This window comes from Anomaloglossus baeobatrachus, chromosome 5 (genome assembly GCF_048569485.1).
Source record: "Anomaloglossus baeobatrachus isolate aAnoBae1 chromosome 5, aAnoBae1.hap1, whole genome shotgun sequence".
NCBI lineage: Eukaryota > Metazoa > Chordata > Amphibia > Anura > Aromobatidae > Anomaloglossus > Anomaloglossus baeobatrachus.
Genome location: NC_134357.1, coordinates 582,986,210 through 583,003,727, shown reverse-complemented (window position 1 = coordinate 583,003,727; position 17,518 = coordinate 582,986,210). Strand labels below are relative to the sequence as shown.

The 17,518-nt window shown below is 48.5% G+C and overlaps 1 protein-coding gene across 1 annotated transcript; it reads right to left on the bottom strand.

Moving 5' to 3' along the window:
• Window positions 1–13,603: 13,603 nt before the first annotated feature.
• LOC142310601 (uncharacterized) lies at window positions 13,604–15,714 on the bottom strand. Its single transcript, XM_075348118.1, has 2 exons — window positions 15,704–15,714; window positions 13,604–15,554 (listed from the first exon to the last, which is right to left on the bottom strand). The coding sequence occupies exons 1-2, from the start codon at window positions 15,712–15,714 to the stop codon at window positions 14,633–14,635; spliced, it is 933 nt and encodes a 310-aa protein (XP_075204233.1). The 3' UTR covers window positions 13,604–14,632.
• Between the last annotated feature and the right edge of the window lie 1,804 nt (window positions 15,715–17,518).

Below are 17,518 nucleotides of genomic sequence, written 5' to 3'. Positions count from 1 at the left end.
GTTTGAATCACTGACTGGTAACCTACTTACAATTTTACTTAAAAAATGTGTCACGAACCACCGGGGGGGGTCACTCAGAAATCCCCCGCGCTGGCTACCAGTACGTCACAATCGGGGGGTAACAAGTGGGGGTCACCCCTCCTTTATACCTCCCGACCGACAGACAGAGCACGTGACGCGCTCTCTAGCGCCCCTCTTATAGTCAGGCCAATTATGGAATTGCCCGACAATAAGCAAGGAGGCCGCTATACTACTTATGCCGATTATTGAAGGGTCCCCGGTGAGAGCAGGGTATATATTCCCCCGACCTCCGCGGGCGGAATATATAAAACCTCCCCGAATCTCACTGGCCTCCCCACAATAATCCTTGGCACAACTCGCTGCCACCAACCGCTTCACGGTAACTATTAGCCGAACACACAGACGTGGGATTCAAGATCGAGATAACAGAACAGCCCAAGATTAATTATATAATTTAATCAGCCTAAAGCACACTAGAAACTACAATATATACAATAGGGGATCTACAGAATATACATAGGTCAGAGTACAGTTACAGATAAAGCATGGTTTACAAACAGGCATACACAGTTCCAGCAGTTACCTTGTGCGTCTGGCCACAGGGGGGCGCCGTGGACCAGGTTTCTATGATCCTTCCCACAGATGTTTCCTACACGTGACCCCTGGCGAAAGAACACTGGAAAATGGCCGAAGTAGGGTTATCAACCTGGGCAAATCCAGGTCCCCTCCTACCTTAGTGACCTCACAGGGAAGCACTGCCACTCCCCCCGCTTTGAGTCAGAATTATCCAGAAAGGGGATATTGGCCATAACTTTGCCTGGGAGCGTCGTAGACGGACGCCAACGCTCTCATTGTGACAGTTATGAATTTAGCTACAGAACGAGAGGACTCATGACTTGTCTACTAGTTCCCCATTGGCTGATATCACGCCTGGGGTACTTCCCAAGCTCCCACTTCCATAAAAAAGGTGTGCCAGCATCGTCCGCATGCGCAAACACCATTTTTATGGTTGCCATATTTATCGGAAATATGGCTTGCGAGATATGAACCATATTTTACTGGAGTCGTCCTGTCTGGATACTTCCATAGCCTTGCTAATTAGATAGCAGCCCCTACCACAGGGTCACGGCAGGGAGTCATCCTGTGTCCATTGTTCCCACATCATCTAATCTCCATATCACAGGAGATGGCCATGGGATGTGTTGCTAGGATGTGACACCTTCCAAGATGTTGGACATTGAGAACAAGAAGGGAGGGGGCACGGCCATGGAGTGATGAGAGCGATTATGACTGGAAATCATAATTCCTCTTCATATCCCAGGATTTGCCTCACACCTCCCCCCTTTTGAGGGCGCTAGGGGGCAGCACACTCCGGTGTTCCCCCGTGCGCCCGTCCGCGACCTCTCCTTGTCGGGACAGCCCGTCTGCGTTACCGTGGTCCCAGCCCCTTTTGTGGCGAATGGTGAAGTTGTATTGCTGGAGCACAAGGCTCCATCGCAACAACCGTCCATTCGTCCCAGAGACGGTGTGCAACCAGCTGAGGGGATTGTGGTCCGTCTCCACGATGAAGTGGCGCCCGTATAGATATGGTTGCAGACGCTGCAGGGCCCACACTATGGCCAGGCATTCCTTTTCCATCGTGGAATAGGCCACTTCCCTCGGTAACAGCTTCCTGCTCAGGTACAAGACTGGGTGCTCTTGGCTCGCAGAGTCCACCTGGCTGAGCACCGCACCGAGGCCGAAGTCACTGGCGTCGGTCTGTACTACAAACGGCCGCGTGAAGTCGGCTGCCTGTAGCACGGGCGGGCTGGACAGGGCGTCCTTTAGGGCCCGGAAGGCTGTCTCGCAGTCCATTGTCCAATCGACTGCAGAGGGCAGCTTCTTCTTGGTGAGGTCCGTCAAGGGCTTTGCCAGGCTACTATAGCATGGAACAAACCTACTATAGTACCCAGCGGTCCCCAAGAAGGACATCACCTGCTTCTTGGTCCTGGGGGTGGGCCAGGATGCGATGGCCTCCACTTTCTCAGGCTCGGGCTTCAGTGTTCTCCCGTCTACCCGGTGACCGAGGTACTGGACCTCGCTCATGGCCAGCTGACACTTTCCCGGCTTGATGGTCAAACCTGCCTGGTGGACCCGCCTGAGCACCTGTGCTAGATGCTCTAGGTGATCTTCCCAGGTGGGACTGAAGACGGCAATGTCATCCAGGTACGCGGCCGCGTACCCTTCAAGTCCCTTGAGCAGGGTGTTGACCATCCGCTGGAAAGTGGCAGGGGCATTCCTCATCCCGAATGGCATCACCGTGGACTCGTACAGTCCAAATGGGGTAATAAAGGCAGAGCGTTCCCTGGCCTTGCGAGTCAGGGGGATCTGCCAATATCCCCGGCTCAGATCCATGATGGTCAGGTACTGAGCCCCGGCCAACTGATCGAGCAGGTCATCGATGCGTGGCATTGGGTACGCATCGGCGACCGTGACAGCATTGAGCCCCCTGTAGTCCACGCAGAACCGAGTGGTTCGGTCCTTCTTAGGGACGAGGACTACAGGCGAGGCCCAAGCACTGTTGGATGCCTGGATCACCCCCAGCTTCAGCATCTCGTCAATCTCCTGGCGCATGTGTTGCTGCACCTCCAGGGAGACCCGATATGCTGAACGCCGGATCGGGGGATGATCCCCAGTGTCCACGTGATATACAGCCAAGTCAGTCCTTCCGGGCTGGTTGGTAAACAACCCCCGGAAGGGGTGTAGGGTGGCCCACAGCTGGGACCGTTGGTCCTCCAAGAGCTGGTGGCCAACCTCCACATCCTCAATGGATCCGCCTGCCCTAACCTGGGCTAGCATATCCAAGAGGGTTTCCGCTTCTCCCTCCTCGGGCAGGTTGCACACGGGGAGCGCACATGCCTCCCGCTCATGATGTGCCTTCATCATGTTCACATGGAAGGGCTTCCGCCTTCCACGGGCAGGGTCCAGGGTGACCAGGTACGTCACAGGGTTGAGCTGCTGGTACACGAGGTATGGGCCTTCCCAGGCTGCCTGAAGCTTGTCCTGTGGTACGGGGACCAGTACCCACACCTTTTGACCCACTTGGTAGGTCCTCTCACAAGCGTTCTGGTCGTACCAACGCTTCTGATCGGCCTGGGCTTGAGCCATATTGTCGTGTACCAGTTGCGTCAAGGCCTGCATTTTGTCCCGGAAGCGCATGACATACTCGATAACCGACACTCCAGGGGTGGCCAAATCCCCTTCCCAAGCCTCTTTCACCAGAGCCAGGGGGCCCCGCACACGTTGCCCGTACAGGAGCTCAAACGGTGAGAATCCTGTTGAGGCCTGTGGAACCTCCCGGTAAGCAAATAACAGGTGTGGGAGATACCGCTCCCAGTCACGCCCATGGGAGTCGACCAACATCTTAAGCATCTGCTTTAAGGTGCCATTAAACCGCTCGCACAGGCCATTAGTCTGTGGATGGTACGGGCTGGCCACCAGATGTCGCACCTGGACTTGCTTACAGAGGGCCTCCATCAGCTGGGACATGAATTGGGTCCCCCGGTCAGTGAGCATTTCCTGGGGAAAACCCACTCGGGAGAAAATCTCCAGCAATGCGGTGGCCACCTTGTCAGCCCGAATGGACGACAAGGCCACTGCTTCTGGGTACCGGGTGGCATAGTCCACTACCGTCAGTATGAAGCGTTTCCCGGAGCTGCTGGGGATGGCCAGCGGGCCGACCAGATCCACAGCCACCCTCCTGAAAGGCTCATCGATGATGGGCAGAGATACCAGTGGGGCTTTGGGGTGTGGCCCCGCCTTCCCCACTCTCTGACAGGTTTCACACGAACGGCAGTAGGCAGCCACATCGGCCCCCATTTTTGGCCAGTAGAAATGCTGGTTTAACCTGGCCTTGGTCTTAGCGATCCCTAGGTGTCCGGCCATCGGAATCTCATGTGCGATCCGCAACAACTCCGTCCGGAACGGATAGGGTACCACTAACTGTCGGTCCCTGGGCCACGCCTCCGGTGAACCCTGCTGGACCGTGACCCGGTACAGCCGTCCTTGGTCCCAGACCACTCGCTCCGGGTCCGAGTCCGAGGGAGGCTGTGCCGCCTGCACCTTTAGAGCCAGGCTGTCGTCAGCTTCTAACGCTGCCTGAAACCCCTGACTAGATGTGGCCAGAATCGACGAGACTGTCACATCTTCGGTCAGTACCCCGGGACCTGTGTCCTGGCCTCCACCTGACTCGGCTGCCACTTGGTCAGAAGGGGAAGAGCTATCGGACCTCCGGGAGGCCCCTTGGCTTCCAGCACTCCCACTGCGGGTGACAGCGGCCACAGCCGCTGCGACCGTGGGTCGTGCCTGCTCCTCCTCCGTTCCTGACCAAGTCGCCGGTTCAGGCAGACCTACCTGGCTTCCTGACACCCCGGTTGTGGGGGAACCATGTACCGAGATCTTACCTGGGAGCACTTCCGCTCCTGGACCGGCCCCAATCTCACCTGCCTGTTCCCCCCCTGCAGCAACAGAACCCCGCTGTGAAATCTCTGGAGACCCCACATTGGCTGTGGTAGCCCCCACCCCACACACTGGTCCTCCCCCTGCAGCACCCTGCTCTCTGCTTATCCCTGCAGAGGGCAGCAGATCCCAGCTCACTGGCTGATCACTTGTAGAGGCATGGTCACACCTTTCTCTGACCCCCTCCCCTGTCACAGCTGCAGCTGTGTGTGTGTCTATGGTGTCTATGCAAGCAGAAGTATCAGAGTTCACTCCCTCCTCCCTTACATCATTCATAGATAACACATTAACATTGTCCGGAGGCCTGTCAGTACTGGCTGAAGGTTCAGCCCTTGGGGGGGCCCAAACTGGGAGGTTATCTGCCCCAAATCTGTCCCAAGTAGCACGTTTGCAGGGATCCGATCAGTTACCCCCACCTCTCTCACCCCTCGCCCTGCGCCCCAGTCCACATAAATGCCAGCAACAGGCAGCGCCGGGTCAATGCCTCCAATCCCGGAGACAGCGAGGGTTTTTCCAGGGATCAAGTCTTGGGGGGACACCATCTCAGGCCGCACCAGAGTCACCTCCGAGGCGCTGTCTCGCAGTCCTATGGTCACAGACCGGCCGACGGTGACAGGTTGGAAGCTGTCCAGGGACCTACCACCACCCCCACCCACACAATACACCTTGGGCGGCCCTTGGGACGGGGACGGAGCCGGGGCCTTGGGACGCTGAGGGCACATGGCCTTGAAGTGTCCAGGTTGGTTGCACTGGTGGCACCGTCTTGGTTCTGCCACGGGCCTGGAGAGGGGAGTTGAGGGGGACACCCCCTGCAGTCTAGGGGCAGGTGGGGCAGTCGCAGAGTTCATCTTACCCCCTCTCCAGGTGCTGCTGGTGGCTGCTCTCCTGGCCTCAGGAGCCCGATTGTTGGTGTAGTCATCGGCCAGGGCAGCTGTAGCCGTGGACCCCTTTGGCTTCTGGTCTCGGATGAACTGGCGGAGATCCTCAGGGCAGTTCCACAAGAGTTGCTCCGTGATGAACAAGTCCAGGATCTCCGGTCCGGTGGAAAGCTGCAGGCCTTGGGTCCAGTGGTCGGCAGCTCGGGCAAGTGCCCGCCGGTGGTCAGCCCAGGAGTCCTTTGGTCCCTTTTGCAGGGACGGGAACTTCTTGCGGTAGGACTCCGGAGTGAGGTTGTACTGTTGGATCAGGGCCCGCTTGATGGTGTCGTAGCCCTGATCTGCCTCAGCAGGCAAGTCCCCAAGGATATCCAGGGCCTTACCCCTTAGACGGGGGGTCAGGTATTTGGCCCACTGATCCTTGTCCAGATGGTGCTGCAGGCAAGTCCGTTCAAAAGCAGTCAGGAAAGAGTCCAAGTCTCCATCCTTCTCCAGCACTGGGAAGTCCTCAACACGGACCTTTGGAAGTTTGGTGTCTTGAAGGTCACGTGTGGCTGATGAGGGCTGGAGCTTGGCTAGATGCAGCTGGTGGTCACGGTCTGCCTGTCGCTCTCGCTCTTCACGCGCTGCCTGCCGCTCTCGCTCCGCAGCCTCACGCTCTGCCTGCCGCTCCGCAGCCTCAGCCTCACACGCTGCCCTGCGCTCTGCCATGAGTTCCTTGTAGCCCTCCCGGTCTCCAGCCTGGAGTAGGGTCATAGCCATTTGAAGAAGGCTATCCGAGCCTCCCAGGCTCGGTGGAATGGCCCGTGGTGATCTGCGGCACGCTGCAGAGCTAGGCGATTCACTGTCCCTTTCAGAGCGGAGGACTGGCATCTGGCTCGTTGAGGACCCTTGGGCGAGCTCCTCCTCATCTTGTCCATAATTGCCAGGTTGTGCGCTGTCCTCTGCAGAACGGTTCTCTGGCGTCGGGCTCCTGGAGGACTCGTGGTCAACCTCCTCATTGCTGTCCACAGCACCGTCCTCCCTCTCTTCGGCTCCTGCCTTAGCATTGGCCAGTTGCATAGCTCTGCTCCTGGTGCCATCAGCCATTCTTGCAGACTTTTGGTCACTGACACAGAACTGACACCTGATGCGCCCACACACCTTACAGTATCTGCACTCTGACACTCTAGTGTTGAGCTAGTCTGAAGACCCCAGCAGCCACAGCTGCTGCAGGCAGTCTTTAGTGTCTGGGAGTATGGGTCTCACACTCACACACACTATTATCTCGATCCCACCGCTGCCACCAATATGTCACGAACCACCGGGGGGGTCACTCAGAAATCCCCCGCGCTGGCTACCAGTACGTCACAATCGGGGGGTAACAAGTGGGGGTCACCCCTCCTTTATACCTCCCGACCGACAGACAGAGCACGTGACGCGCTCTCTAGCGCCCCTCTTATAGTCAGGCCAATTATGGAATTGCCCGACAATAAGCAAGGAGGCCGCTATACTACTTATGCCGATTATTGAAGGGTCCCCGGTGAGAGCAGGGTATATATTCCCCCGACCTCCGCGGGCGGAATATATAAAACCTCCCCGAATCTCACTGGCCTCCCCACAATAATCCTTGGCACAACTCGCTGCCACCAACCGCTTCACCATCTCACCAGCAACCTCCCAGCGACTTGCCAGCGATCCTTATCAGGTGGAATCGTTGTCGGGATCGCTGGTAAGTCGTTGTGTGTGACTAGGCCTCTCGAGATCGTTACTACATCACAGTTTCCGGATCGTTGTTAAATTGTTGGTGAGATGTCACACAGTCATTTTCCCAACGATTTTATTAACGATGCAGCGACCTGTATAACGATCTCGTTGGTTGCTGGGACCCTGTCACACAGTATCTAAGTAACGATTCCGACCTCGAATAGTGGCGTAGTGTTTGATGCTGTAAGCCACTTAGGCGTGCTTATGCGTTGCCTTTTCCACACCCCTCCGCTAGGATTGGTGGGCAATACTGCGTTCTGATTAGGCGGCCGGCCTAGAAGGCAACTTTGTATCGCTTCATCCTTTTTCCCTTTTTGAGCCTTGCTTTGAGGATAGAACATGCAATTTCAGCTTCGATCCAAAAAACAAGCAAGCAATCGGGAACAAAGTACGAATGAATCCGGGTGTAGTCGCAGGTTCTATCCTTAAAGCAAGGCTCAAAAAGGAACAAAGCATGAAGCGATACCCAATCAGAACGCAGTACTGTTCTCAGCGCCAACCAATCGGTGCAGAGGGGGCGCGGAAAAGGTGACGCAACTACACGCCTACGTGTCACACTTTAAGTTCTCATCTAGGTCGTTAACGAGATCGTTGGTAGGTGTCAAACATACAGATCCATCCTGCCCAGCAGGACTCCAACGACCAAAAAATGTTTCAGGACATTCAGCAACGACCAACAATCTCACAGCAGGGGCGGATCGTTGGTATGTGTCAAACATAAAGAGATCGCTGGTGAAGTCGTTGTTTCATCACAGAAACTGTGACATAGCAAAGTTGTCGTTAGTGATCGTTAGTTGTTTTCAGTTTATTTTGCATGCAGGGATCTTCCCTTTCAGTTGCTTAGTTGGGAAGCTCCCTGCAGTTTGTTTGGAGTATAGCTCCTATAAGTCCATGTGTTTGTGGCTTTTTGTATTTGTAATGATTCTTGTTTTCTGTTCATTGGTATGACAAGAGCGCCTGGTATAGGACGGAGTGCAGATCGTGCGATCTGAGGGCCCTTTTGTACTATCAGGAATTTGGAATTTTGCAGGGTTTTTCTCTGGCCACCATCAGCCCCTTTCCTGTCCTGTCCATTGTGTTTTCCTATATCACCGCAGTCTTTGAATGTGGGGGGCTTGCTATTCTTTTTCTGTTTTCTGAGGCAGAGAGTTGTTCATCTTTCCTTCCTTCAGTATAGCTAGTTCTCCGGTTGGGTTCGCGGTGCACAGGATGTTAGTTCACCCCTCGGCTACTTCTAGTTGTGATGGTTAGTAAGGGGATGGCGGCCAGATTAGTTGCCAATGCTCTTGTCACCTTCTACCAATGATTGATGGTGGTCTTTCATGGTTCCGGATCATAACACACATCGCTGTGTGTGAAGCCACAGGAGCGAGGAACATCACCTTACCTGCGTCCCAGCTGCAATGAGGAAGGAAGGAGGTGGGCGGGATGTTTACGTCCCGCTCATCTCCGCTCCACTGCTTCTATTGCCCGCCTGCCGTGTAACGTCGCACGACCCACCCCCTTAGGAAGGAGGCGGTTCGCCGGCCAGAGCGACGTCGCAGGGCAGGTAAGTGCATGTGAAGCTGCCGTAGCGATAATTTTCGCTACGGCAGCTATCACAAGATATTGCAGCTGCAACGGGGGCGGGGACTATCGCGCTCAGGATCGCTACCATCGGCTTGCGATGTCGTAGTGTGCAAAGTACCCCTTAGTGTTAAAAAATTTGGCAAAATAGATGTAACCATCGGTATTTTAAACGGGTGCCTTACGTTTTTACGTTGTAATGTATATTCTCATGTATAGGTTGTTACTGAAATACAATCACAGCTTGACTTTTAAGTTATGGTTATTTAAAGCTATAGCTAGGAGTAAAAAGAATTAAGTTGTCAGGCTGGCTGATTTGCACTTATACTGCCTTAACCTTGTAGAGTCCATTATGAATCAAATATTCATAAAAACTCCCTATTTTACAGCAATTAAAGAGAAGAGAATTTTCTACCAGATGTGAGGCCAATCTTAGCTAGAATACACAAGAATGCAGAGGACAGATTTATGACCGGTAGAGATAAGAGCAGCAGTTGAACAGAAAACTAGCAGAGAAATTCAAATCCTTTGTTTTCCCTTAAAATATGAATTGAGGTTTTATGAACTGCATCAATATAATAGATAGGAAAGTCATATTTTCGAATTTGTGGGAAAGTGACAAGCGCTAATCATAGTTCTACGTCACTGGGTGATGACCAGAATTCCACCAAATGTATATTGGCCAGAGAGATGAAAATATCTATGCAATGTATTCATGAACAGAAAATCGTTATAGGAAAGATGATACTAGTATCTTCCGCCTGGGACCTCCATGGGTGAAGATATCATAAAAGTCCTGAGTCTAATAATTTTCTAAGACTAAGACACATCCTATATTTCTCTGAAGTCCAACCCTTTTATGAGTCAGCAGAGGTGATGTATGTCAATGTAACTTGTGTTAAAAAAAAAGTCACTGCCAATTATTATCCTCATTCAATGAAAAGGTGCATTACCGTGTAGGATTGATTCACATTCCATTGGTGTCTTTTCCTCCATAAATCTGAAGCCATTTTTGTGTCCCAGGTTCAGTAATTTTCTTTTGTTATTCCATATTATGTAATTGTATATATTGTATTGTTGTGTTCCCCTTTGTAAGATCTATTGTATATTTTTATAAACCTTGCATACAGAAATGCTATGATATGAAACCCATGATCCCTCCAAAACATTGAATGCTGGTCACGCATATGACACTCAATTAACTTTGATGCTCAAAGTGGCCACCGTCAACTGCAATGCACATCTGGACTCTGGACAGCATACTGTATCTTGCTGCACGTTGTGCAATATGGTAGGTGACACGTTTGCACAAGCATCTGTGATACGTCGTCGTAGGTCCTGCAATGTAGGTGGAGGGGTCGCATACACCTGCTGTTTGATGAGACCTCACAGAAAGAAGTCCAATGGGGTCAGGTCAGGTGAGTGTAGAGGCCACTCCATGCAACCACCATACCCAATGACTTGTAGGAAGGTCTCCATGAGGTATTGCTTCACGTCCGCAGCCTTTTGAGTTTTACACGTTCTACTCATAGCTTTTCTGTATGCAAGGTGTCGATTTGTATTGAATGGATGATGCCCTACAACTTTGTAATTCACTTTTTTTTATCTATCTCGTTTCGTTTTCGAAATAAAAATGCTAACTCCGTTGTTTTACACCAGGTGGCGCTATGGTGGTTTCATTGCGTAGCGCATGGCTACTTTACTATACCTAAACACCACTTCTATGCCTATAGCTGCCGCCATTCTCAAGTTAATGGCGGTGGACATGATATGGGTGGACAGTACACACTGTAGATATAGTCCATGAGATACAAACGGTCGTATATATACTATACTCTTACTGTGAGCTCCCCAATAATCGGCCTACTAGTGGTAACAGTCATGGCCTCATCCAATAAATGTTTTTGTTTTGGAGGGATTATCCGTATTCATTGTAAAATTTTAGGGTTCATTTACATATCAATGTGTGCATGAAGGACCTTCATACCAATATATTAACTGCAGCACTCAAAATGTAGTTTATGTTATTTATTGTAATTTATTGATAAAAATGTATGTGGGGTGTACCACGAGGAAGATTAAAGTTTGCATTTCAGAACACTGATATTTGTTTTTCTAGTTCTTCTCATAATATTTCACATGCTTCCCAACATTTTATTGCTGAAAATTTCCGATACATGAACTTATTTGAAGTTCCAGGTATTTAAAGGATCTCATTATTGATCAGAGGAGGTAATAGAAGATCATTGTTAACCCATAAAGCCTTTTGGATGTACAGTCTTGGAACATGCTATCCTCCGGGTTTTAATGCCCGTAAAGAAATGATGTTTCACTTTTGAATAGTGTTTAATTAATTTGTCATCATTTGCCTATCTCCCTTCATGTTGTTCGATCCTTCTTAGACACCTATTCTTGATTGTGGATTAAGTCCTATATTGTCAATAGTCACATTTTTGTATCTATACTAGCTGCTTCATTTGTTAAACAGCTTTCGACGAAGGTTGCCTGCGTGCATCCAAACGCGTTGCATTACATATGTTTTTTGGATCTGCCTTTCAACCTCTTCACCCCCGGCAAAACACCCTAATGACCGGGCCATTTTTTGCAATTCTGACCAGTGTCACTTTGACAGGTTATAACTCTGGAACGCTCCTACGGATCCTGGCGATTCTGAGATTGTTTTCTCGTGACATATTGTACTTCATGTCAGTGGTAAATTTAGGCCGATATTTTTTGCGTTTATTTGTGAAAATTTAGGAAATTTTGGAAAAATTTCGCAATTTTCAAACTTTGAAAATTTATGCCCATAAATCTGAGAGATATGTCACACAAAATAGTTACTAAATAACATTTCCCACTTGTCTACTTTACATCAGCGCAATTTTCGAAACAAATTTTTTTTCGTTAGGAAGTTAGAACGGGTCAAAGGTCATCAGCAATTTCTCATTTTTCCAACAAAATTTACAAAATAATTTTCTTTAGGGACCACATCACATTTGAGGTGACTTTGAGAGGCCGAGGTGACAGAAAATACCCAAAAGTGACCCCATTCTAAAAACTGCACCCCTCACACTGCTCAAAATCACATCCAAGTAGTTTATTAACCCTTTAGGAGCTTCACAGCAACCAAAGCAATGTGGAAGGAAAAAAATGAAAATTTTACTTTTTAACACAAAAATGTTACTTTAGCCATAAAATTTTCATTTTCACAAGGGAGAAAAGAGAAAGTGCACCCTACAATTTATTGTGCATTTTCTCCTCAGTACGCTGATACCCCATATGTGGTAAAAATCAATTATTTGGGCGCACGGCAGAGGTCAAAAGGGAAGGAGCACCATTTGAATTTTTGAACGCAAAATTAGCTAAACTCATTAGAGGACGCCATGTCGGGTTTGAAGACCCCCTGAGGTGCCTAAACAATGGAGCTCCCCCACAAGTGACCCCATTTTGGAAACTAGAGCCCTCAAATAATTTTTCTAGATGTTTGGTGAGCACTTTGAACCCCTGGGGGCTTCACAGAAGATTATAACGTTGAGCTGTGAAAAGAAAACATTTTTACCACAAAACTGTTGCTTCAACTAGGTAGCTTTTTTTTCACAAGGGTATCAGTAAAAAAATGCACCATAAAATGTATTGTGCATTTTCTCCTGAGTACGCAGATATCCCATATGTGGTGGAAATCAAATGAAAAAAAAAAAAAAATGTTATCACTAAACTGTTGCTTCAACTAGGTAGCTTTTTTTTCACAAGGGTATCAGGAAAAAATGCACCATGACATTTTTTAGTGCATTTTTTCCCGAGTACGACAATACCTCATATGTGGTGGAAAGTAATTGTTTGGGCGCATGGCGGGACTCAGAAGAGAAAGAGCACCATTTGACAGCAAAATTAGTTGGAATCATTAGCTGACGTAATGTTGCATTTGGAGACCCCCTGAGGTGCCTAAACAATGGAGCTCCCCCACAAGTGACCCCATTTTGAAAACTAGACCCCTCAAGGATTTTATCTAGATGTTTGGTGAGCCCCTTGCACCCCCAGGGGCTCCACCCAAGTTGATAACGTTGAACCGTGGAATTTTTTTTTTTTTCACCACAACATTTTTGCATCAACCAGGTAGCTTTTTTTTTTACAACGGTATCAGGAAAAAATGCACCATAAAATGTATTGTGCAATTTTTCCTGAGTACGCAGACACCTCATATGTGGTGGAAAGTAATTGTTTGGGCGCATGGCGGGGCTCAGAAGAGAAGGAACACCATTTGACTTTTCAAACGCACAGATGCGGTGCACTGATCGGCCGCTGCAGGGCGCACGTTTGGATAAGATATAAAAAGCGTCGAGGATACGGAAAAAAAAAAAGTCACGCCAAAAATTGAGCAGGGATGCCGATCCATTATGTGCATCCCTGATCAGCGCTTGGCGGGACGCACGGACGGATGCGATACAAAACGCGTTGGGGGTATGGGGAAAAAAAGTCACGCCAAAAATTGACCACGGATGCAGATCCGTTATCTGCATCCCTGATCAGTGCTTGGCGGGACGCACGGACAGATGAGGTGTAAAAATGGACAGGATACAGGAAAAAAAAAGTTATACTCACAGTACCCACAGGATTAGCAGGAGGATCACTTACCAGAAGAACTGCAGGAGGAACAGAAGGCAAGCGAGATAGACAGCTGTACAGGAGCTGCAGGCAGGACGTTGGACAGATCAGCAGAAGACCCAGGAAGAAGGACCCAGCGATGGAGGCAGATGTGATCGGGCCAGTGAAGACCTCGGACGACCCGGTGAAGGCAGGTAAGAGGACGTCGAGGGGAGGGGGAGTGGGAGGGGGGAGAGCAGAGGGGGATACCGGAGAAGCAAAGAAGGAAGGAAGCAGAATAGAGATGACAGAGGAGGCAGGCAGATCGCAGGGGGAGCAGATCGGGATGTCGGGGGGCAAATCGGGGGGGGCACGGGCAGGGGCCATCACGGGAGTGCGTAGGGGCCATAACGGGAGCGCGCACGGGCTGCAAGGGGAGCGGAATACTCACGTGGAGCAGGAGCAGAAGCGGTGACATCAGCGGCGGCAGCAGCGGTGGCGTGGTACCATAAGTACCAGCCAGTGCACGCTGCAGACATGTTGGGGGAAGGCTTCCCAGACCAGCACAGGCCTGGGGAGGGCGGCCACCTGCAGATCAGACCACCCCACTGCACACTGATTGGAGCGACTGCGCGTCATAGCACGATCGCTCCAATCAGTGCTGCAGGGGCTGGGGGCGACATGTTTGAGATCCATCTATGATCTGCTGTAGCTGCTACAGCACCTCATAGCAGGATCTCATAGTATCGCACTAATTCTGGCATTATTTTTGCCGAAATCGGTGCGAACGATGTGGTTGGCGGTTCAGATTTAAACAGCCAATCACATTGATCGTCTATGGGGTTTGGCGATGCCACCCCCCCTGGGGTCAAGCAAAGGTCCCCTGCTGTAAGAAACAGCAGGGGACATCATTTGAAAGCCATTGCTATGGCCACGGCAATCAAATGAACTTTAGGCAGTAAAGTTACATCCCTGGTCGTTAAGTCACATTAAAATAGGACGTAACTTTACTGCCCGCGGTCGTGAAGAGGTTAATGTATGAATTAAATTTTGAAGACGTTTTAGGGAGCTGAAAGTTCTTTTCTTGTTTTTGATCATAAATGTTAATTGCTCTTCACCAATAGATAGACCCTTTTTAGCTCTGGTCTCTTCTACTCCCATAGTGCAAGAATGGCTGCTCCACTGTGGTGGTTTTCTGATGGTCGGCAATACTTGATTTACCAATTAAACATTTCAATTATTCACAATATGAAAAAGGTTCATTCCCTGTGTTGCTTCTTCAGATGCTTAATGAAATCTGATTTCTGACAATTACATTTTCCACATTCAGAACATAAAAAAAAGGTTTATTTTGTGTGACTTTTTTGATGGTAAACAAGACTTGATTTCCTAGTAAAACATTTACTACATTCTGAGCATGAAAATGGCTTCTCCCCTGTGTGAGATCTTTGATGCCTAACAAGATCTGATTTATGAATAAAACTTTTCCCGCATTCTGAACATGAAAATGGCTTCTCCCTTGTGTGAGATCTTTGATGGCCAACAAGATCTGATTTCTGAATAAAACATTTCCCACATTTGGAACATGAAAATGGCTTCTTCCCTGTGTGAGATCCTTGATGCCAAACAAGATCTGATTTCCGAATAAAACATTTCCCACACTCTGAACACGAAAATGGCTTCTCCCCTGTGTGAGATCTTTGATGCACAACAAGATCTGATTTCTGAATAAAACATTTCCCACATTCTGAACACGAAAATGGCTTCTCCCCTGTGTGAATTTTCTGATGTCTAACAAGGTCTGATTTCTGAATAAAACATTTCCCACACTCTGTACAAGAAAATGGTTTCTTCCAAGAGTTAATTTTATGATGGTTAGCAAGGATAATTCTCTGAGTAAAGCATTTTTCACATTCTGGGCTTGAAAATGGCTTCTTCCCTTTTTGAGTTTTTTTATGGATATTAAGATGTGATTTCTGAGTAAAACATTTTCCACATCCAGAGCATGAATATTCCTTCTCTTCTGTGTGAGTTTTTTGGTGTTTAGTTAGTTTTGATTTGAGAATAAAACATTTGTCACATTCTGGGCAAGAAAATGGTTTCTCCCCTGTATGAATTCTTTTGTGTGTAACAAGTTGTGAGATATGGCTAAAACATTTCCCACATTCCGAGCAGGACTGTGGCTTATTCACTATATGTGTTCTGTTATGTTTAAAAAAAATCTGATTTCTGAATAAAACATTTCCCACATTTTGAACATAGAAATGGCTTCACCCCTGGGTGAATTTTGTAATGTCTAACAAGATCTGATTTCTGAATAAAACATTTCCCACATTCTGGACATGAAAATGGCTTTTTCCCAGTATGATATTTTTGATGGTCAACAAGATTTGATTTTCGAGCAAAACATTTCTTACATTGGGGGCATGAAAACGGCTTTTCATGTGTGTGAACTTTTTGATGATCAACAAGATTTGATTTCCTGGTAAAACATTTCCCACATTTTGTACATGAAAATGGTTTCTTCCTTGTTTCATGTTCTACATCTCTTCTGTAACTTTTATTTCGCTTACAATTCTGTGATAAATTGGAATTTTGGACTTGTTTGAAAAGATCAGATGATAGAGCTTTCCGAGGAAGAACTGGAGGTATATCTGGGACAGCAGCATGCTCTTCATATGTAGCATGTGTGATACTTTCATCATATGTTATAAATTCTGAAGATATTAGAGGTCCATCTGAACTCCCAATACAGTCACCTGCTAAAAATAAACACAATGTTATTATTTTTTAATCCAATCTATCTATCTACACACACACACACACCAGCCTGTTTCCTCTTCAGCTTTACACTCTTGAATAAAGAGGCCTTTGGTCACATGACGTTATGTCAAAAAGGTCCTTAAGCAGTCCTATAATCGGCATATAAACACTGGTACCCCTAGGAGAATGGGTGCCCTGTGAAATTGTCCAGTTTTCTCTCCCTTTCCCCTAATACCAGTCCTGCATGCCAGCCTGTGTCCTGTTCAATTCTTTTAGACTCCTGCAATTAAAAGACCTTTGGTTACATCATGCCACATGACTTTGAAGTCAGCAAAGGTTCTTAAACAATCAGCCGCAGAATACAATTGATGGGGTACCTTAGAAAGTGGGGTTCCTGAGAAAATGCAGTTTCACTTTTCCCAACGCTGGCCCTCACTGTGTCTAGGCATTATTTTTGGAGTAGAGCTTATATTTCAATCATTCTCCAAAAATCCCATAAAATCATACTATGGCTTATTTTTGTGGCAAGTCTTATTTTCAAAGAAACAGGGTATTCCTGAGCCTTTGCAGGTCTTTGAGTTGCCTTCATAACAATATAGAGAAGGGACTAGAAACAAACAGCAAAAGAAGCAGAAGCAAAGAAAATACAGTTGAAAAAAAAAAAGAAGAGAGCAGAAAGTCTAAAAGCGTAAACATAAAATTAGTGCAGAAAGTACATGAGTAGATATCTCTTACTGGATAGAACTGGAGGAAACACATCCTGAGGAACATCGGGATCTTCTTGGTTACAGTCCTGTGGGAGAAGAGGACGGGGACATCTCTCTGGTGTTGTCCTCTTACTGGATAGATCTGGATGAAACACATCCTGAGGAACATCGGGATCTTCTTGTTTACAGTCCTGTGGGAGAAGAGGACGGGGACATCTCTCTGGTGTTGTCCTCTTACTGGATAGACCTGGAGGAGACACATACAGGGACTGAATTCATTCCTTACATACAGATAATTATAGGCCATGTGTATTTAGTCCTGTCTATTACCTGGTGATGTGAGGGGCTGGGGAACCTCCATCATGACGTCCTTGTACAGATCTTTGTGTCCTTCTAAATACTCCCACTCCTCCATGGAGAAATAGACGGTGACGTCCTGACACCTTATAGGAACCTGACACATATAATGATACCGTCACCCCCCGATCCCTTCATAGCATTACTGTATAATGTCCCAGCATTCCCAGCAGTGTCACCTCTCCAGTCAGCAGCTCAATCATCTTGTAGGTGAGTTCTAGGATCTTCTGGTCATTGATGTCCTCATGTATAGGGGGGTGAGGTGGAGGCCCCGTGATTGGGCTCAAGGGTCTTCCGCATCCCTCAGACACAGGGACCTGACAGCGCCCACTAGAGGTCTTCTTCACTACTGTGTAATCCTGGTTATGGAGAGACACAGTAAGAAATCTCACTCCAGACATTTCC